Raw genomic sequence first — 22,929 nt, 5'->3', positions numbered from 1 at the left:
ATATATACTCGAAAGAAACAGGGGTGGGGAATCAGGGTACAAGCCTAAATTCTAATTCCAGTTCCACCTTTATTCCCAGAATAGACTGCCCAGATTAAATAATTTTCCTCAAAAACAAAAACATTTCTTTTTCAATTTAAAATATCTAAGCATAATTAATTAGAAATGTGATGAGACACTGAATGTCCATTAGTGAAAAACAAAGTCATTGCAACAATCATATATTGAACACTATTTCAGGAGTTCTGAATTTTAAAGCAAACAATATTAAACAGGAATATAACACAAATCTTTCATTTTAGATATGTTGTTTTTATTCAAAAGAGTAATTGCTTGACAACCTACGTCACAAAGTTTGAACCAAACCACCAGTTCACCGAAACAGCCCTGTTTGTATCCGCACAGCCACAGGGGCTGACAAAGTCCTTTAGTCCCTTGTTGCTCTCAAATGCTGAGAATTGTCGTAAGCTGAAACCACTGTTCTGGTGGACAGTTAGAATAACTGTTTCCACCATCTTGTTCCCCACACAGCTGCCTGAAGTTATCTTCTGCCCCTGGGGCTGGACCATCTGTTTTTGTGAAAGTTACAATATCGCAATTTATAAAAATCCAAATTGTTGCTTTGATTTATATTATCTAACTGAATCATAGAAGTATTACTACGATGTTTAGAACACACTGATCGACTCTACTTGCTTTAAATACTTTCTCAGATCTCTTTCACGTTTATTTTCAGTGATCAGTAAGGATGACATAATAAGCAGGCCAAAAACTCTGAGATGTCCATATGTTTCCTTTTCAGTTTAGTAAGACTTCACATTATATAGCGTTTTTGTACGTTACAAAAGTTGGTACAGTACACCTCTACTGGGAAAGCCTTAGATGGAATTCCCATTATTACAGTAAAATTGTAACTAGAAATGCGACACTTGAAGCAGAATACATGCAGGAAATTAAATCCTTTAAAAAAAAAATGACATTGCTTGCTGTAGCCCGCCCCACACCAAATTTGTAATTGGCAAAAAATCCATTTCTAATCTGGTAAATGGTGGCATAACAAAGTCAACTCATTAGCTTTTCTACTTGGTGACTGCAGCTGAAATGTTCTCTCTGAAGCATGCCACCATACTGGACATTTGATTTGGAAGTGTAGAATTAAGATTCATGAAATCTTGATATGTAACCTTTCTAGACCTTTCCTCTTAGAATCACCTAAGTGATGCTACTCCAGTGTGTTCTGGAGACTTCCCAAGGATTCCAGTTTCTCTCCTGCTTCCCCTATTCATAACCTTCACATCTATTTGAATCCATACTAACAAGTCCACTAAGAGTCTAATACCTGCTTAGTCACTTGTTTCTGAATGGCTTCGGACCAAACTTTCACCTGTGACATATGGATTTCATCTATGAAAAGGAAAGCGATGCCCTGCCTTTTTCACACAAGTGTCCTAAGGATAAGATGTCAAGTATGCGAGAAATCCTTTAATTATAATGTGCTATAATTAGGCATTACTGTTTTCTCTATGACAAGCAACAGCTTTGTCCTCCACCCAAATTAGAAAATACTGTCCTGGATATTCACTCAGCATCTTATTAATTGATGACTAACCTGATGAACTTGAGAGAACATAACAGATTTGGGTTTTCCCTCCATATCAATACATAATGAAGCTCGCTAATACATGAATGGACAGTATGACTATCGGTGACTGCAAGGTGACAGAGCCAACACTCACTCCTTGGCATGGATGACCCTACTGTCCACTCCACAGATGAGCAGTGCCAGCTGAGGGAGTTAGGATTTGATACCACTTGTGGTTTTGATTCTTCTGAAACAAAAAACTGCAGATGAGAGCATTAGGTACTTAGGTTGTAGCCATCAAAAAAAAAAAAGCAAGATAACTTTCTTACTGAATTGCCTCAGACAACATTTGCTCATTCTGTGTTAGACCTGAGGAATTTGGGCTATATGCTGCCATCTAGGGATGGTATTACAAAAGTTTTTTGACGAGAAAACCAAACTTGTCCATTCTGTTGGACATAGCTCACCAGTAATTTCTCTTGTCAAATTTAAACAGTGTTCCTATACCCCTCCCAAGGTCTTTGATGCTCATTGCCACTTTCCTCAGAAATGCATCAAACTTCTATGTGTTTGAAGTTTCACAGAAGTTCCTGAAAAAAATTTCCCTTTACAAGTTACTTTTATGTATTACTCCTATAAAAGTATCAAATTCTTATTTAAATTTCAGAACTGAGAAAATCATGTGTGCTGACTGCAGATAATATCTTGTGTGTTAATACTTCTATTGATTAAGAAGTGTCTTATAAACCAGAACATGAAATCAAATTATAAATTTCAAGTTCATTCTTTCACTTTTAGCTGAGAGCAAAGAACTCTATCAGGATGACAAAGCCTAACTGCTGTTAAGTGCATAAAACGTAGCTAGTACTAAAAGACACAGTGACTTTCCCCCAATATTGTACAACATTTTATTGTAACAAAAATAATTAGATGCATTTCATAGCAATATATTATCATATAGATACACACTGAGAAGGATAAATTGGATAAACTATAAAACAATATCTTACTATACATCCAATTAATCTAATTTTTGGAAAAAGAAAAACATATAAAATCATCCCTTTTTATATAATTCTATAGTTTTTCCAGAGGCTTTATAGACAACACAGAATCAAGATATAATCGTAAATTATAATTCTAACCTTAATATTAGAACCTGTAATGTAAAAATTCCAGTCATATCTTGCTAGGCATTTGCCAAATGAAATCAAATGTTTGTCATACAGTGGTTTTAAGTTTGTACAATAATAGTCAAATGCTGTATACTGCCATCGGCCCTTCTGTCTAATTTCACACACTGGCTGAAATATTAGTAAACTCACATTTTTTCACCTGTTTAGTCTCTGTGTTATCACTTCTCGATACATAATAGAGATATAGATGAGCAACAGAAAGATGACAAAGAAATCATCTAGAAAGCCTAGAATTCCAAACAAGGCTTCAGGTACAAAATCTAGAGGTGATATAAGATAGAAAAAAGCTCCCATTAAACAAAGTATAATCCTGATGCGGAACATCCAGAAAAGGCCCCCGACTGAAAACATTTCCCTGAATGCATGCCTCAGTAAAGTGGGTAGATCCATAATTCTTTCCATAATCTGGCAGGGAGAAGAACAAAATATGACTAGTCATCTAATATGTCAGTATCAGAATAATATAATTTTCTTACAATGTGCAAACTCAGTTAACACGAATTAAGGAGTTTCATGTATTTTCTAGTTACACATTTTATTTGAAAACAGCTCTTTGATAACTAGGTTCTTATACGATCGATCCTACTGCAGATAACTGGAAAGCAACTAAAATGTCAACAAACTGAAAATATAGGATATAGTGAGGTAAATCAAGTCCTCTCTAATTTGAATTAGTAAAATAAACCAAATGAAGCACTTAGTGTATATAGGATTAGAGACTGAGGCTTGTGCAGGGTCTGGGTTTAAACTCAACGTAAATCTTTTTGGTAGACAGGTGATCTGGGGGAAACTGGTTTAACCAAATTGAGATCCGACAATAACTAACCAAGCATGTATCACAAGGACTATTAAGAACTAAAAGAGATACAGTATACAAAAGACATTTATAAATTGCCAGACAATATAAAAGTGGTATACTTTGAAGACACAATAACTTGGATGGCTTTGACAGCCTAAGAATAGCAATGAAACAGATTCCTTCCCAGGATGTTTATTTGGCTTAGCTTGAGTTTAAGTGAATTATTAATTGCCACAAAGATTTTTGGAGTGCCAGACCCTATCTTTATGAAAATAATTAAGCTTTGAATATGTATAAAAACATCAATTACCAGGTTTCTACATAAGTGAGCATAATTTTCACAGCTGAAATTTAACAAATTGCATAAATTTTTAAAAATTGAGGCATTCAGAGAAATTGGACCCTCACACACTCCTGGTGGGAAGACTAAACCACCTCTTTGGAAACAGTTTGGCAGTTCTTCAAAATGTTAAACAGAATTATTATAATATCCAGCAGTAAGGCATATACCCCAGAGGAATGAAAACAGAGGTCCACACAAAAACTGGTACACAAATATGAATGGAAGCATTATTCATAATAGCCAAAAAGTGTAAACAATTCCAACGTCAATCAACTGATGAATGGATACACAAAATAATATGTATCACTTGGCCATAAAAAGCAATGAAGTTCTGGTTTATATATCACCACATGGATGAACCTTGAAAACACTATGCTAAGGGAAATAAGCCTGAGACAAAAGGCCATATATTATATGATCCCATTTTAATGAAATGAAATATCCAGACTAGCCCAATCTATAGAGGCAGAAAGTAAATTAGTAGTTACCAAGGACTGGGGAAAGGGGACAGGAAAGGGGAGAATGGGAAGGGATGCTAAAGCTTTTGGGATGATGAAAATACTATAAAATTAGATTATGACAATAACTAGATTATATTTACTCTGAATACACTAAGGAGCATTGAATTATATATTTTAAACAGGTTGCACTTCATGCTGTGTAAAATGCATCTAAATAAAGCTGTTAACAAACGAGTACTAGTATCTATTTGTATGATCTTGAGCAAGTTAGTTTACCCTCTGTCTGCAAACTTTGCATTTTCTTTGTGTAGTCTGTTTGGACTATATGGTCCTTTGTGTAGTCTGTTTGGACTATATGACTTCTCAACATAACTTCTTTCACTATCTCATTTCTCAGGGGTTGGTAGATACAGAGAAACTGACCAGACGAAGAAAGTCACTTCCTTTGGTAATTCCATTGGGCAGAGCTCAGTTCTAATTAACAATCCATATAATTACAGTATGTGCAAGTATACATTTTGTTTGTTTCATGAGTGCCAAGTAAGTAGAGAGGGAAGTGGAGACAAAAATGGGAAGAACTGAGCAAGTGATAAGGAAGCAGTTCTATAAACTCCACCAGAAATTCCTGTAAATCCTTTTTGGAAAACTGGTCACAAAAAAACCAAAATGGTCTTTTAGAATGAGCTCCTATGTTAACTTTCTATTCTTTATGGGAGAAATGCACATTTAAAGCAAAACAGCTGCACAACTTTCACAAGTCTATGGTAAATTATTTTAAATATTCTAGTGACCAGCCAGTATAACTTTTGAATACTTTTCTGTCCTTTATCAGAACTGTTCATTCACTTCTCATATGGTATCACTTATATATAAAACCTGTAATAAGTAGACAAGAAGTATGAAATGGGTTATTAAGAAATATCTGTGTATTAATCACAATCTTGCTCCAACTTTGGATGAGGAAATATCAAAGAGCTAAAAGTCTCTATCATACTGTAATTTCATCACCTACTTCTTACTCATTAAATATCTGACACCCACCAAAAATTAGTAATTGAGCAACGATATGCTTTCACACTTAAAAACAGGAATGAGGGACGCCTGGGTGGCTCAGTTGGTTGGACAACTGCCTTCGGCTCAGGTCATGATCCCAGGACCGTGATCGAGTCCCGCATCGGGCTCCCAGCTCCATGGGGAGTCTGCTTCTCTCTCTGACCTTCTCCCTTGCTCATGCTCTCTCTCACTGTCTCTCTCTCAAATAAATAAATAAATAATCTTAAAAAAAAAAAATAACAGGAATGAATATCTTAAAATGATTTTTTTTTAAGTTCAGTGGTAGTTCTTGAATTTGGAACATGCTTATTTTCAAAGAATCACCCTCTAGATGTCACTGGAGGATATGTTTAAAAAAAAAAAAAAGTTGCTGGGTGAAAAAGAAGAGGTCCCTGGATATCTATGGGGGACACCAGTGACTGGATTAAGTTTTCTTTTTGTTTAGACATCTAGAAAATTTACCTTTATCCACAACAGCTGAAACTGTATGCCCTTCAATGTACACCACATTACGTATCAGAAATACGTGCGAGGATGCACGAGAGCACACAAGTGTTTAGTACTGAAGCACTTTAATAGCCAATATTCTTGGCTGACAGTAGTAGTATCAACTCTTAAAGATAACTCACTAATTTATTCAACAAATATTAAGGGCCTACTGTATGCCAGGCACTGAAACTGGCGATGGGAATATAGCAGTGAATATATACATACAGTCCTTGCCCTCATGAAGCTTTTAGTCTACTGAGAGAAAGATAATGAACAAGATTTGAGTAGAGTTTGTGACAAATGCTACAAAGGAATGGTGCAGAAGACAGTGATAAAGGATACCTTAGTTGATCAGAGAAACCCTCTCTTAGGAAGGTCTATTTAAGAACGACCTAAAGGATGAGAAGTCAGTCACGAGAAGAGCAGAAGAGACAAGCATTCCCGACTGAGGGGTCATGTGTGAAGGCATTAAGATGGGAAGACTTGGGAGTGCACTTCAAGAGCTGAAAGGAGGCTGGTGGAGGTGAGGCATTTTGGGTGAAGCTTGGGAGGCGGGAAACCAGGTCATGCAGGGGGCCTTTTAGTACAGGAAGGAGTTGGAACATTATTCCAAAACACTGAAAGTTTTTTTTTTTCCTTCTTCGTCTTCTTTTCCAAGATTTTATTTATTTATTTGACACAGAGAGATCACAAGTAGGCAGAGAGGCAGGCAGAGAGAGAGGGGGAAGCAGACTCCCTGTTGAGCAGAGAGCTCGATGTGGGGCTTGAACCCAGGACCCTGGGATCATGACCCGAGCCGAAGACAGACGCCTTAACCCACTGAGCCACCCAGGCGCCCCCACTGGAAGTTTTAAAATACAAGAACATCATGTTCTTATGTTTTCAAAATATTACTCGGGCTCCTGCGCAGAGAAAAAAATCGCAGTGAGAGGCTACTTGCAATTATCCTAAGTAAGAGATAATGGTAGCTTAGGCTAGAATGATGGCTACAGACATAGGACATTTTTATGAGCTAAACATGAGAGGATCTCCCCAAATGAGAAAAGAAATGATACAACTCATGTACATACCAGATGAGGCAAATGAGGGAAAGGAAGAAATCAAAACAGCTAAGTAGACTGAGAAAAGAAAACACCGAGCTGAGGAGGGAAGCAATTTAATATCGCACGTATCACGTTTGAGATGCCGATGCAACACCCGAGTGGAGACGTAAGCCAAACGCTCAGACATATGCTTTGATCTCAGAGGAGGGATCTAGGCTTTCCATATAAATCTGTACTTAGAATATTCTGATTTTTGAAGTACATACTTAGTCGTGCACACACTTCTGGAATTCTTTGTTAGATTGTGGAAAAAACTGGAATAAGCTAGTAAAATGTGATAGAGTTTTTAATCTATCAAATGCCTTTTTTGGGGGGTAGGAGGTCAATCATAAAATTAAATTGTTTTTTAAAAATCAAATGTTTTTGAGTAACTAAAATGACATAACAAAAAACCTCCCCAACACCTAGAGTTAGTTAGGGAAACATTTCAAAGAGGAGGCCCAGGGTAAGTAAAAAAGTGGAAAACACAATTGTAAAACTCTCCAGAAGTTCTTAGTTCTAAGCTTCTCATTAGATAATCCCTATTTTAGATTTGCACGAGTCCGTAATTTCACATTTCCCTCCAATTTTTTTTTCTGTAATCTCCTTCATAAAGACTTTTATAATGCCATTATTTTTTTTTTTTTTAAAGATAGAAAACTATAGTCCTTGGGAAAGCTGTAACTCAGTGATTGACAACAAGGAAGGTTAAAACTTTACCCAACACACATAAACAATGAGACTTTTTATAGTCAGAGAATACATGTTGGTAAATCTCACCTTACCAAAGAGAAGTATCATTATACTCTAATTTCGCACCTGCTATAACAATACTCACAGATCTGGGCTGCCCTGAGAATCTCCGGTTATAATCATTAATATCTTGACGCAATGATACAACCTCCTGAGATTGGTCATTTTCACCAAATACTGTTAGCAGCAAAGTCACCTGTATGTTACAAAAAAACACTGTTAGACTTTTCTGTAGCATTAATTTTTTTCATTTTGTGTTATTATTCAATAGAATGAGAAAAGCTTCTAAATTTATATTTCACTCATTTTATTTTTTTTCAGTTATTTCTTTAAATAAAAGAAACATGGGAGGAAAGTAAGGTACCATTGACTTATAATAAAATCTAATGTAAAATGTAATTTGAATTCCCATAAAATCAAATGGGTACCTCAAGCAAACACTGGTTCTAATTATCTTCCAGGTGACACCAGGGATAAAGTCAGTAATGCTCTGGGCTAACAAATGATGAGAAAATATTCAGGAGCAAAGTAATATAAAAATATGTTTATTATTGTGGGAGTGAAAAATTAGGGATGTGTTTTGTGATTACAATCATTATTCTTCAACCTCACCGGTATGTGAAGTATCTTTGAATGCTACCAAACATAATGCAGAGATTAAGTTATATTGCAGGAGCCCACTCTGAAGCATCCATCCCTACTATCATCAAAAAAGGTAATTATTTTTAAAGATTTTATTTATTTATTTGACAGACAGAGATCACAAGTAGGCAGAGGCAGGCAGAGAGAGAGGTGGAAACAGGCTCCCTGCTGAGCAGAGAGCCCGATTCGGGGCTTGATCCCAGGACCCTGGGACCATGACCTGAGCTGAAGGCAGAGGCTTTAACCCACTGAGCCACCCAGACGCCCCAAAAAAGGTAATTCTTTTTTTTTTTTTTTTTTTTTAAAGATTTTATTTTATTTATTTGAGAGAGAGAGACAGTGAGAGAGAGAATGAGCGAGGAGAAGGTCAGAGAGCGAAGCAGACTCCCCGTGGAGCTGGGAGCCTGATGTGGGACTCGATTCCGGGACTCCAGGATCACGCCCTGAGCCGGAGGCAGTCGTTCAACCAACTGCGCCACCCAGGCGTCCCCCAAAAAAGGTAATTCTTGATACTAATATGTAACGTAATACTTTTAACCTGGTTTCCTCCATGGCAGAGGTAAAGATACACAAGCATCCCAGGACCATACTGAGGTAATCTGAAGAGGACAGTATCTTGAAAAACAAGTACATTTTAAAATATATCAATGCCTATAGAAATGGTCACTGTGTGAGGAGATAAAAATGGGAAGATTTAGGTTTAAATCATCTAGCTGTTTTTATCCTTCCTCAGTTCATCTGTAAAACCAGGCCTTCCCACGACTCAGATGCTTTCCAAACAGCCAAGCAAAGGAGTGATGAAGGGAAAGGTGGTAGGAAAGCAGGTACACAGCCTCTCTTCACAAATTTGCTAATAAAAATCATCTTGCAATGAATAGTAAGTGAGCGCTTACTGTGGGCCAGGCACTGTACTACAAGCTACATGGACCCCAAAACCAAAACACAGCCCTGCCCCTTGCCAACCACAACACCCAAGATGGAAAGGGAGGCAGACCTGTTACAAGGCGCTTGAGAGTATTGCTTGAGAATAAGGACTTCTGCCTGGGGTGCCCAGAAAGCTGGAAACCTAAGCTGGCCCTTGAAGTGCAGCTCGGGCCACTGGTGTCTCGGCGTATGCATTCGGGAAGAGAAGTGGTGAGCATGGTGCAGTCAGGTGCAGCTGCCCGTGCACCGCATCAGCGGAACAGGGTGGGGACGGGGTACCTGCCACCTGTCCAACTTCCAGGATGTATTCTTCTCTAATTACGGAACCAAAAGCTATTATACAGAAACAATTTTATCTCTACCCTTCTGGACTCCAGCAATTTATAGGTGGTCAAAAGGATATCGCCTGTATATATATATCACATATATACCCTATGAAAAGCCATGGATAGAGCCAAGAAGAGGGGACAGGTGGTGGAACTAATTCTTTAATGTCAGACCTATGGCTTAGTCTCAGCATTGCTGGCAGATGGCTAACGATTATGAGAAGTGGTATTAGCAAATAAATTTCACTGGTGACAGACTTTTTTCATATAATCAAATCAGCCAGAGAAGCAGTACAAACAACATCAACAACAACAACAAAAACTCCACCAATTTTCCTCCTGCCGTGTGATACAAAGTCAAATGTGAAAGAGGCAGAATTTGGGAATGTAGAAACTAGGGGGAAAGAAGATAAAGCCCTGAACTTCCCTCTCCACGCCACAAGATGAGGCAGTGAAAGGGGTGAGTGGATAGCCAGAAGAAGGCTGAAAGGGTGTGTGTGTCTGTGTGTGCCAATACATGCTATATGCTATATGGTTTATGGTTTTTTTTCATATAAAGTCCAAAAATCAGACAAAACTAGACAATAATCTTAGAGATGCATGCTAAGGTCATAAACCTATAAAGAAAGTCAAGGGGGGCGCCTGGGTGGCTCAGGGGGTTAAAGCCTCTGCCTTCGACTCAAGTCATGATCCCAGGGTCCTGGGATCAAGCCCCGCATCGGTCTCTCTGCTCAGCAGGGAGCCTGCTTCCCCCACTCTTTCTCTCTGCCTGCCTCTCTGCCTTCTTCTGATCTGTCAAATAAATAAATAAATAAAATATTAAAAAAAAAAAAAAAAGAAAGTCAAGGAAATGCTTATCATAAAAGTCAAATAGTAGTTGCCTCTAGGAGAAGAAGGAGGGATTGGAGATTTGGTCCTGAGAAGGCTTCTGGAGGCTATTGGCCAGTTCCTACTTCTTTTTTTTTTTTTTTTTTTTTAAGATTTTATTTATTTGTCAGAGAGAGACAGGGAGCGAGAGCGAGCACAGGCAGACAGAACGGCAGGCAGAGGCAGAGAGAGAAGCAGGCTCCCTGCCGAGCAAGGAGCCCGATGTGGGACTCGATCCCAGGACGCTGGGATCATGACCTGAGCTGAAGGCAGCTGCTTAACCAACTGAGCCACCCAGGCGTCCCGGCCAGTTCCTATTTCTTTATCTGAGTGGTGATTATTGAAGTGTTGCTTTGTGATAATTCAATGAGCAATATTTCTATGTTTTGTGTGCTTTTCTGTATGTCTGTTATAGTTTACAAAAAATTTTAGAAAAATTGTTGCCTTTTCTACCATTTTGTTTCATTTTTTGGCCTCCATGAGTTTATGCCTTTACAAAATGTCCTGTTCTTTTAATGGGTTGGCCAAGAGCAAAAGTAAATACATGTATTCAATTTAACATCTTTACTTGAAAGCGCTCTATCCCTTCGGGACGTCACTTTGCACAGTGGAAGACTTCCTAAAGAGCTGCTATCTTTTTACGTGTTCATAACTCATTAGTAGAAAGGTAGGTATTTATTTTAGATGAAAGATAAAATAAGTATATAGAAAATTATGAAAAAACTGCATACAACTGATAGAATGTTCTACTTCATTATATTTACTAATTAAAAAACTAAGAACTTCATTTTCTCCAATTTTTCATTATTTTGCTTTTCCAGTTTGTCAAAGAAATTGAGAAAAATCTATGCTGACATATCAGTCTTCAGTATATGTTTATAAAAACTTATCATCTCCCCCCTGAATTAATTCCTATACTAACTAAAATAGTCTAATCTGTTCTGGATCATGTAATATAGATATGTCTCCAAAAGACACATTTTAAAAAACTATTGTTCATCATATAAAGCTATCTTGACCCTCACTAGAGAAGGGCAGCTTTAAAGTAAACTGAAAGGGGAAAACATTTTTTTATATGTAGGGGAAATATCTTGTTAAGCTTGATTAGCCAGTTCAATTACTCCTCTGTTCATATTACAACAAAGACTTACTAGAATTTGGGGGAGGATTCATTTACCAGTTTTTTACTATAATTGAAAGATTTAGAAAGGTATTTCCCTTTTGTGCTGTCTTTAAGACATTAACAAAATAATGGAGTGGGGGCGCCTGGGCGGCTCAGTGGGTTAAGCCTCTGCCTTCAGCTCGGGTCATGATCTCAGGGTCCTGGGATCGAGCCCCGCATCAGGCTCTCTGCTCAGCGGGGGGCCTGCTTCTCTCTCTCTCTCTCTCTCTCTCTGCCTGCCTCTCCGCCTACTCGTGATCTCTCTCTCTCACTCTGTCATATAAATAAATAAAATCTTTAAATAAAAAAAAATAATAATGGAGTAACATTACAGAAGCTTTGATTAAACAGAACTTCCTACAATCTAGCAATTGCACTAGTAGGTGTTTACCCAAAGAATACAAAAATAATAATTCAAAGGGATACATGCATCCCAGTGTTTAGCAGCATTATTTACAATAGCCAACTTATGGAAGAGCCCTGGTGTCCACTGACTGATGAATGGATAAAGAAGATGTGGCATGTAAATAAATAAATTGGAGAAAAAAAAAAAAAAGAAGATGTGGCACGTATATATAGTGGAATATTACTGAGCCATCAGAAAGAAGGCAATCTTGCCATTTGCAATGAATGGATGGAGCCAGAGTATTATACTGAGCGAAATAAGTCAGAGAAAGGATCTCTGACCCTAGAATCTCACTCACACTTGGAATTTAAGAAACAAAACAAGAAAAGGGGGAAAAAAAGAAAGGCAAAGAAAGAAACAGAATCTTAATTAAAGAGAACCAAGTGATGGTTACCAGAGGAGAGGTGGGTGGGGAACGGGTGAATTAGGTGACGGGTATTCAGGAGTGCCCTTGTGATGAGCACTTGTATGGAAGTGTTGATTCACTGTATTGTACACCAGGAACTTCTATTACCCTATATGTTAACTAACTGAAATTTAAATAAAAACTTTAAAAAAATCAAAACAATTCAAAAGTAGATACAGAAATTATTAAAATTTATAATATGAACTAGCATAAATGATGCTTTCTGGATACAAACATTACCGTTTGTCGACAGATTGGACAACTGATTGCCCCAAGCCATGAACCGTATCGCCAGTATGCAATAATGCAGGTACCTAATGAGGGAAAAAAAAACCATTAATACTGATGTTTTAAATTTTAAGGCCCATAAATCCTCAGAAAGTTTCAAATATTTGAAATGTTTTTATAGTATCATCTTATTTTAAAATATTTTTTATTTCATCCAACCAACTCTTTAGGCAAATTTAAATCTCATAATAATTCCCAGCCACTGAAAATATTTTTATTTAAACTACTAGTTAAGATATAGACATTTTTATATAATCCAAAGCAAGCATATATTAACTGCTTCAATGCTGAGCCTTAATAGAAATATTGCATTTCCTATGTAGAATAAGTAAACATCATTGCAAATATAACAACCAACAAATCACAGTATAAATAAGTTTTCTGTTCCAAATTTGGTATATATGTTACAAAAACACTACTTCTTCACTATTTTTTTAAGAATTTAGAAAGCCAAGTTACAGTGGCATCAATAGTAATTAAGAACCATAGGATACGAAGATTACATGCTGTTTGACCTAATAAAGTTTATAATCCAGTTCAATAATTAAACCAAATTTTGTAGTGGATATATTTGATTTTTCTGCTAGAAGGTGTTCATGAGCAGCAGAACAGCTTTAAGGTAGAGTTTATAGGCCTCAAAAAGTAGCAGGTAAGCTAAACGCAGAAGCACTAAAGTTCAGGTCACTAACAAATGAAGAAGAAATATTTTATTTTATTTTTTAAAGATTTTATTTATTTATTTGACACAGAGAGAATGAGCACAAGCGGGGAGGGCGAGAGGGAGAAGCAGGCTCCCTGCTGAGCAGGGAGCTCAACATTACACTTGACCCCAGGACCCTGGGATCATGACCTGAGCCACCCAAGTATCCCAAGAAGGAATATTTTAAAACACTGTCCAGGGGCATCTGGGTGGCTCAGTGGGTTAAGCCTCTGCCTTCGGCTTAGGTCATGATCTCAGGGTCCTGGGATCAAGTCCCGCATTGGGCTCTCTGCTTGGCAGAACCTGCTTCCCTCTCTCTCTCTCTCTTTGCCTGCCTCTCTGCCTACTTGTGATTTCTGTCTGTCAAATAAACAAAGAAAGAAATCTTTAAAACAAACAAACAAACAAAAAAACACTGTCTGATGTTTGAGGGGTCAATTCATTTCTTCTCTGCAGAACACCTATTTCTCAGACAATCCAGGTCCCTCTGTGAATCTGAATTAAGTGCTTCCAGCCTCTAGGATCTTTTCTGTTTTCTTACTCTTGTCTTAGCAACCTAGCTTAGCCCTCCTGAATTCCTTATTCTGATTCTTCCAGATCAAATTAATGTCCAGAATTTAGGATGAGTGATGACAGTCAAACTGAGAAGACCAAGATGACATGGTGAAATCAATGAGGAGATAGTTAAATCGCAAACCGTTTACTATTAACTTTAAGTACAAAGGGAATATAGGGAGGGAGAACTCTGGGATGCAGCAGAGTAATCTGTAGGTGAGAAAGGATTTGAACTGAACTTTGTAGGTTAGTTAAGATTTAGATACAGAAAACAGAAAGGAGCATGCTCCCAGTATTATGAATAGAAAGGAGCAAATGCCAGAAGTAGAAATAAATGACATCTGAGGAGAACGGTGAGCAAACCAAGGGGCTAAGCAAAGGCTATCCACATTGGACATTACAGTGACTATGGGGAAAAAGAGGTATGATGATTTAAAAGATGAATTTAAAAGCCAAACAATATCTGGTATCTTTTCCTACTCTCAGAGTGCTGTTAGATAATATTTATTAATCTGAACAACCTAATTTCACACAGAAACTATATGAAAACAAAACTTCTAAACCTTTTTAGTATTATTAACATCTGTAGTGATGGCTCAGCTCTATCTACTACTTGTTCACTCCAAAATTCAATGTGTCTTGACATATATTCACTTATTTAATTCCATATCTCTTTGCTACAAATTGGAATATGGTGTCCTTGCTTTGTAAATTATGTAAGGCCACTAACTGCACAGAAAAACTACCGTCCAACAAATCAAATGCTCCAGTTCACACACATCTGCTATGATATTGCTCAAGGTTTTCCCTTTTCTTCAACTTTCCCCCCTATAAAAAGAGAGATCCACCTAAATAAGATGGTGGGAGAAGAAGACTCATTGACTTTAATCTGGGTCATAATCTCCCAGAGTCTGTTTATTTGTAAAATGGGAATAACACTTCATAAGACTGCTAAAGAATTAAGTGAAACAGTGTGGGTTAAAAATGTAAGTGAGATGAAGTCTGTTGTGGCTATTTTTCTTAGCTCACTGTAAAGAACTGTAATTCCATATATAGGAACTAAACTAAGGTGCCTTTTATATATATGTAGTATCAATATACTTGAACTACTATTCAAAGAAACACATTTGTTTCTTGAGAAGCTGAATGACTAGTTTTCTAAATCTTTGAACCTAGAGACAGTATATAAAGTATCTAACAAGTACAGCAGGCTATCAGAAGCAATGTACCCAATTACCTCAGACCCAGAAACCAAGAACACAATACTGCCATCTTTTATCCACTCAGTGAATTACCTAAGCCTGGGTTGGCAAATGGAGTTCATCTAGCCTGCCAAACCTCATTGATTCTTAACACATGCCTCGAGTACTGTGTTAAAGGATGGCTGAAGCTGTATCCAGACTCGGAAAGAATGTCCAATTGATTAAGAATATCTACCAGAGGTTTGAGAAGGGGAAAAGTATCTGCTTTCTCTGATGGCCATTTAATTCTATCTAGTATTTCATGATTTTGCAGCTCATTAGCATTCCCAACAGACCAAGACAGACATTGAAATGAGTGTTTTATAGCTTGTTAGCTATCTTAGGGAAAAACCTTAGGGAAGAGGAGGAAATTAATGGATGATGCAATAATGATACTGGTTGGTGTTTACTAAAGGAGCACAGGTAGGGAAAACCCTGCAGTGCATGATATGGATTTCAAATTATTTATGTCACCCCAAAGTGTAAATAATAGCACTATATACCTAGTAATTCCATATAAACTCACACAACAAGGGCGAAAAAGAAACTTAAAGGATCATTGTATGCTACACTTTAAACTGTCTTAAAATGGAAAATGGGTACATTTTGGGAGCAATTAGAACCCTATCTAGAACACATCACTGCAACAGAAAGAAATACTACAAATAAAACAACAGATTTAGTGAATGGATAAATGTAAGTAGAGAGTAGTCGTAGAAGCTACTAATCACATAGCAGAACTGACCACAGGGTCTGAAGTAAGGCCTACATTTAAAATCTGGCTTTCTCCTAGCAGCTGGGTTACCTTTTGTAGAATTTCTTAACTCAGCTGCAGTTCCCTCATATGTGGGACTCAAGGAGATGAAGTATGTTAAGTGCCCAGCACACAGTAGGCATGCAATAAACTGATTTGCTCAAACTCATATGACTGTAGTAAGAACTGACTATACGGTATCTCATTCACACCCCAGAGGTAGAAAGGACCCATTACTGATACTAAGCCAAGTGTGCAATCTATGTTCCCTTCCTGTCCTCCTGTATGCTCTACATTCAACATTCTCTCTAACCAACCCTCTGAGGTCATGACAAAAAAAAAAAAAACAAAAACATCTAATAACTTTTGTGCTGATGCAGGGTAAAAAGGAGGGAAGAGGGCTAAAGGGAAGGTCATGGGCAGGGTCCTTAACAGAACTTCCCTGCCTTGGGAAGGATGAATAATAAATGAGACTACCAAAAAGTGATAAACCATGAGGGATTTACTGTATTCCTCTTGGTATTCATATACTTGAATTACCATTCAAAGAAACACATTTCTGTTTATTGAGAAGTTGAACAACTCGTGCTTTTTAATAGTTGAGCTCACAGACACTAAATGAAAGTGGCTAATAAGTACAGCAGGATATCAGAAGACACCTACCCCATTCATGTAATACAAAATGTGACAAAATTAAGAATCCAGCCCATGTAAACATATGGGTCTTGGTCTAAAAGATTCACTTTCCCCAAATATAGCATTGTTTGCTTACCACAGAAAAGATGTCCACAGTTTGTTTCCACAGGGAAGGAGGCTTGGTGTAAACAGATTGGACAGTACATGTCAGTGTAGAACTGCTGTCGAGCAGCAGCAGGGGCATCCTGATGAGAAAATATGTATTCATGATTATACATGATTATCTCTAGGAGTACCATCATACCCAAGAACACAGCCAGAGCGCATAAGCCTCATCCAATCTTAGATGTGCAGTAAAGTCTTATAAGTTTGATAAAGTTATGAGGCTGTATCATTGTTTTATTTAAGCTGCATGGTCTCTCTACCTTCCTTCCTGAACATGACATAAAGACAAAAACCTGTATTAACTCCGGAGTTTCTCTTTCACTCTGTTGGAATGAGTAAGTTATTCTGAGAAGCACAAGGCTGAGCTAATGCAAAAGCTCAAGAAATGTCCAACTCTTTCCCAAGTATTAGCTTTTAATCATTTTTTAACTTAAATAAAATTAATTAACATAGTGTATTATTAATTTCATAGGTAGAGGTCAGTGACTCATCAGACTTATATAACACCCAGTGCCCATGACATCGTATGCCCTCCTTAATGTCCATCACCATGTTACCCCATCCTTCCCAACCCCACCTCCCTGCTTTAACCATTTTTACCATCTTTTTCATTCATACGTTCCTGATAAGTGTTGCATGTGTGCTGTACCTCACAAGGGTCCAAAATTAAACTTTCAAAGAAGAATAGCGGTCATTTTGGAAGAAGGAAAATTTAATATATTGGTAACTTGGGCTTAATCATTCACATGGTCAGATTAATAAAATTTAATGTTTCTCAGTTATGGCACTGTTGTGATTGTACAGGAATGTAGAGTAGAATCACTACTGTAAGAAGCAACCACATATCAAAGAACCTACCAGAATGTAAGTGATATGAGGATAAGGACATTATCTATAGGATTCACTGTGGTGGCCCAGGAACTAGAAAAGTATCTAGCAGTAGTGTGTAATATGTATCTTTGGAGAGTCTGCTTCCTCCTCTCTCTCTCTGCCTGCCTCTCTGCCTGCTTGTGATCTCTCTCTGTCAAATAAATAAATAAAATCTTTAAAAAAAAAAAAAGACATATAAAAACCGATTTTTATCACATCTAGCACAACTCTTATAAACAAATTAGCCAGCATTAAAAACATCAAATTACCAAATTTGCTATATATGAACTATTCATTGTAAACTGAATCAAAGATTTCTGTCACCTAAAACTAAGAACGTAACTAAAACCTCTTCCTTAAATTAGTCCTAAAATACTATAATAGTTTATAAGCCATGGTGACACGTTGATGTTATTGTCTTTTATATCATTTTTAATGGTGCAAAAAAGGAAAACATACAGCTCTTAATGTCTCTCCTCTATCTTTTGTCTTCATTATTATTATTTGGAAATTAACTAAAACAAAACAAAAACCAAAACCAATTACCGGTTGCTGTCCAACAGAACTTCATGCAGTAATGGAAATCTTTACCTGCAGGTATTGAGTACTTGAAAGGTGACTAGTTTAACAAAAAAGTACTGAATTTTAAATTTAATTTTAGTGAATTTAAAATTAAATAGCTACATATGGGTAGTGGCTACCATATAGGACAGTGCAAAAAGGGCTAAGTCACTAGCTTTATTCTAACTAGAGCTAAATGCCATGTCCGAGGAAGGTGTGGGGGAGGTGAACTGCACAGTGACGCAAAGGCATCTGGAAGATGCCACTCGGTGTGGGACTTCTGGATAGCCAGACCCATTCATGTAACTCCAGCAGGAATTTAAGTCCATCTTAGTGATCTAACATGTTAGATGGGAATGATACTTACTGACTTACTGACCATGTTTGCAGCTTAAATAAAACAGTTCTATGTGCAAACACTCTGTAAATTACAAAACACTATCCTAGCATGAATTATTACTAACAGCAGCTCTGGAACAGAGTACTACTAACATGCTTAAACTACTTCTGCATCAGTGAATTTAAGTTTTATGAAGGCAGGAATTCTTATTTGTTTAGCTCACAGCTGAATCCTTAATGCCTAGAACAGTGTCTGGCATATGGTAGATGTTTAATAAATATCTGGTGAATGAATAAATTGTGAAACACTCTTTGGAATTAAATTTTGATTGGTGAGTGGGAAATCAATTTTTATTTTGTGACATTAGCTATTTTGGCATGAAGATGTACAATATCCTACTCACTCCAGCCTTCATGAAATATATTACATTTCTGCTCTTAGAGTCCATCTGGTGAAAAGCACAGAAGGGAAAGAAAAGTTTTCTTCTTTGCCTAATTAGTTTTGCTAACTTTGACCATGGAAGAAAAAGAAGAGGGAAAAAAAGCCACCCCTTGTAGTCATCTCTTTGTAGGTTTCCAAGCAATATGTAGGTCATCGGGTAAAAAAAATAGTTTTTCTACTACATTTTATTAAAGCCAATTAGATGGTGGTTATTTCCTCACAAATAACAGGAAACTGCTGTTTTTAAAGCAAGTTAAACACACACCCCCCCCCATGAAAATATCTGAGTAGTTAAGACTAGTCATTTACTTAATTTGAAAATCTACAATAATAGAATAGTTTAAATAACAAAGCAGGAAATCAGTTCATGTTTCCAAAAAGTTATTTGCTCTTTCATCACAACTTCATATGCAAGGGGAATAATAACATTACACCTTATATAAATGCACATATCCAAGTAACAACAGTACCTGTTCTGTTTGAAGTTGCTCCCGAAGTACCCTTACTAACTCTTGGTTTTCTGGGTGAATGTTCTGATGTGCATTTCTGTTGAGTAAAATACAGTAAGTTTGAATATAAAATATTGTTAGATGAATCAGTTTTCTTTTTGTAAGATTTTTTTTTACACCTTTATTTATTTACTTTTCATTTAGTTTAAATCCTTAAAGGGTACAGCATCACATGGATTCTGTGGCTTTAGCAGGAAGTTTGCTTTGGAATTTGGCACAAACCATGCCACTGTTTCCATGAGAACAAGCTACTTTTCCCCAGGTTACTCTGGTTTTGTTTGGTTGGCCACCAGGAGTCACTGTATTGTTCCTTGCTTATACACAGAAGCACACCTCTTGCCTAGATAGAATTCTGTTTCATCTTAAGCATAAACACCTTCGATTTGAAGAACTATGTGCTCCCCATGACTCCGAAGACCCAGCTTATAGCAAAAATGGCCTTGGACCACAGCCGTCCAGATATGCTTTGGCATTTTAGATGTCCTGTTCCTAGCAGGCCTCCACAGGCTCCAAGATGGCAGCAAAAGAAGATTTTTTTTTTTTTTTTTTTTTTAAGTAATCTCTACATCCAACGTGGGTCAGGACCCCGAGATTAAGAGTCACATGGTCTACTGACTAAGCCAGCCAGGCACCTCAAATCAGTTTTCTTTATGGGTCTAAATTTTAACCAAGAACTACTGGTAACTTCATAAATGCAAATGATGGCATATAACTGTCTCCAATTCCAGGACTGAACATTCCAGGTTACTCTGTGAGGAATTCTAGGATCACTGAGTATGGGCTGATTTCAGGTTCAACTGGCAAATGATGAAATCCAGAGGCCTAGGACCTTGTATTTGATTTGATGTAACTGCAGGCTTACAAATCATATGAAGAATAACTAATACATTTATTTCTTCTGTAAAATTCCTTCCAAAAAAAGCAACTATATAATTATATTATTATGCATTTGAACATTTATCCATATCTAATTAGATCTTTCCACCTATAAGGGGAGGAGTGTAGCAGAAAATAACACTGTATCATATAGAAAAGCCCAAACCTAACATACCACTAATATCTTAACATTAACAATTCAGAGACTCAAAGGCAAGAATTTAGAGGCTGAAATAAAGGATGAGATAAGACATGCGGGTGACTGGAAATCAGAACTCGTGGTTAGGCTGGCAGGGTGAGGGTGAAAATCTCCATCTGATTCACAGCTTAATTCCATTTGGCCACCCAGGTGCCCTTAAACTTAAACATTTTTTTAAAAGATTTTATTTATTTGAAAGAGAGAAGGAATGAGGGAGAGAGCTCACGAGTTGGGGGGAGGGTCAGAGGGAGAAGCAGACACCCGCTGAGCAGGAAGACTCATGTAGGACATGATATGGGACTCAATCTTGGGACTCCAGGATCATGACCTGGGCTTAAACAACTGAGCCATCCACGCTCTAAATATTAACACTTTTAAGAGCAATATTTTAAGTTCACAAAATCCCAGCATTACTCTATTATATAAGAGCCTTTATCCTCCGGGTGAGCTAATAGTCAACAGTGATAAAAGCTCTAAATCAGGGCTACTTGGAGGGCTCAGTCAGTTGGGCTTCTGACTTTTGATTTTGGTTCCAGTCATGATCTCAGGGTCATGGGATGGAGTCTCATATCCGGTTCTGTTCAGTGGGAATTCTGCTTGAGGTTCTCTCACTTCCTCTTCCCTCCCCCCACCAAGATGAATGGATAAATCTTTAAAACTAAAACAAAACACACACAAAAACAAAACAAAACAAAAAACACCCCCCTCTACATCAATATCCTAATGAGACAGGGAAAAAATTTTTAAATACATCTTATTATTATTCAACTTTTAGTAAAAAATTCAAATTGTAGGTAAAAAGCTGACAAAACATGACCATTAGTTCTGACAGAGCATTAAAAAAAAAAAGTCAAATATCTAATCGGAAACTAAACATAAGGGTACCTGGGTGGCTCAGTCAGTTAAGTGTCCGCCTTTGGCTCAGATCATGATCCCAGGGTCCTGGATTAAGCCCCACATACTGCTTCCTGCTCGGTGGAGGAAAAGAGCCTGCTTCTCCCTCTCCCTCTGCTCCTCTCCCGCCTCAAATAACACAACACAACATAACACAACATAATATAACATAAACCATGAATGTAATAAAGCTACTTGAACTGTTTAAATATCTTAAATTTCGGTAGATTATTTTATTTTTTTTTAAGATTTTATTTATTTATTTGACACAGAGAGAGAGATCTCAACTAGGCAGAAAGGCAGGCAGAGAGAGAAAGAAGGAGAATCAGGCTCCCCACAGAGCAAGGAGCCCAATGTGGGGCTCAATCCCAGGACCCTAAGATCATGACTTGAACCGAAGGCAGATGCTCAACCAGTAATCAGCTACCCAGGCACCCCAGATTATTTATTTTAAATAGGACCTTCTCGTGACTGAGTAAACATCTCCAGAAGAAAGCTATTCTCTGGTGGAAACACTCTATCAGGGAACAGCACATGAACCATCTCATTTGAGTACCAGTACACACCTAACTAAACAACATTTCTCTATGACACTTGAAAACCATTCCCTTCTCATTGGAAAAAGATAGTTACTATTTTTCAGAGTATAGATATAAACCATGTAATTGGAAGGTCTTTCTTTTGGTTTCTTTCCATAAAGGAGAAGGTAAAAGACTGTAAAATCTGGTAGTAGAATGTTAGAAAAGTCAAAATATAGTCAGAGAACAAGAACAAACAGCCTGAGATGCTGACATGGCCTGTAGCTCGGAAGTTAAGTGTGATTAGCAACTATGAGCACAGAACCAAAAATCTAGAAAATAATGGGATAATTAAGACAGACTGAAAGCTGGATTAGACAGTCTTCAAAATATGATTATCTAGGGGCGCCTGGGTGCTTCAGCTGGTTAAGCAGCTGCATTCCACTCAGGTCATGATCCTAGAGTCCTGAGATCAAGTCCCACAGCAGGCTCCCTGCTCAGGGAGGAGCCTGCCTCTCCCTCTGCCCGCCACTCCCCTGCTTGTGCGCTCTCTCTCTCTCTCTCTCTCTCTCTCTTTCTCAAAGAAATTTTTTAAATCTTAAAAAAAAAAAAAAAAAAATCCCCTGGTGGACCAGGGGGTTGGGCATCTGCCTTCAGCTCAGGTCATGATCCCACAGTCCTAGGATCGAGCCCCACATTGGGCTCCCTGCTTCTCTCTCCCTTTGCTGCTCCCCCTGCTTGTGCTCCCTTTCTCTCTCCGTCAAATATATAAGTAAAATCTTTAAAAAAGAAAAATATGACTCTTGGTTTCTACTTAGGTAACGATCTCAGGGTTATGCAATCAAGCCCCACGTCAAGCTCTGCGCTCAGGGGGAAGTCTGCTTGAGATTC

The 22,929-nt window shown here is 37.6% G+C and overlaps 1 protein-coding gene across 3 annotated transcripts in view; it reads right to left on the bottom strand.

Moving 5' to 3' along the window:
* Nucleotides 1-291: 291 nt before the first annotated feature.
* The window catches only part of RNF170 (ring finger protein 170), a 51,335-nt gene continuing 28,697 nt past the window's right edge, over nucleotides 292-22,929 (bottom strand). For all 3 annotated transcript variants that reach the window (XM_044225281.1, XM_044225282.1, XM_044225284.1), the window contains 5 exons: nucleotides 19,513-19,588; nucleotides 16,802-16,910; nucleotides 12,732-12,805; nucleotides 7,844-7,954; nucleotides 292-3,183 (listed from right to left, as the gene is read on the bottom strand). In XM_044225281.1, the coding sequence (XP_044081216.1) occupies nucleotides 2,914-3,183; nucleotides 7,844-7,954; nucleotides 12,732-12,805; nucleotides 16,802-16,910; nucleotides 19,513-19,588 (640 nt within the window). In that variant the 3' untranslated portion in view covers nucleotides 292-2,913. The remainder of the gene's footprint in view (nucleotides 3,184-7,843; nucleotides 7,955-12,731; nucleotides 12,806-16,801; nucleotides 16,911-19,512; nucleotides 19,589-22,929) is intronic.

This window comes from Neovison vison, chromosome 11 (genome assembly GCF_020171115.1).
Source record: "Neovison vison isolate M4711 chromosome 11, ASM_NN_V1, whole genome shotgun sequence".
NCBI classification, from domain to species: Eukaryota; Metazoa; Chordata; class Mammalia; order Carnivora; family Mustelidae; genus Neogale; species Neogale vison.
The sequence above is the reverse complement of the archived record's forward strand: the minus strand, read 5'-3'. Positions and strand labels throughout refer to the sequence as shown.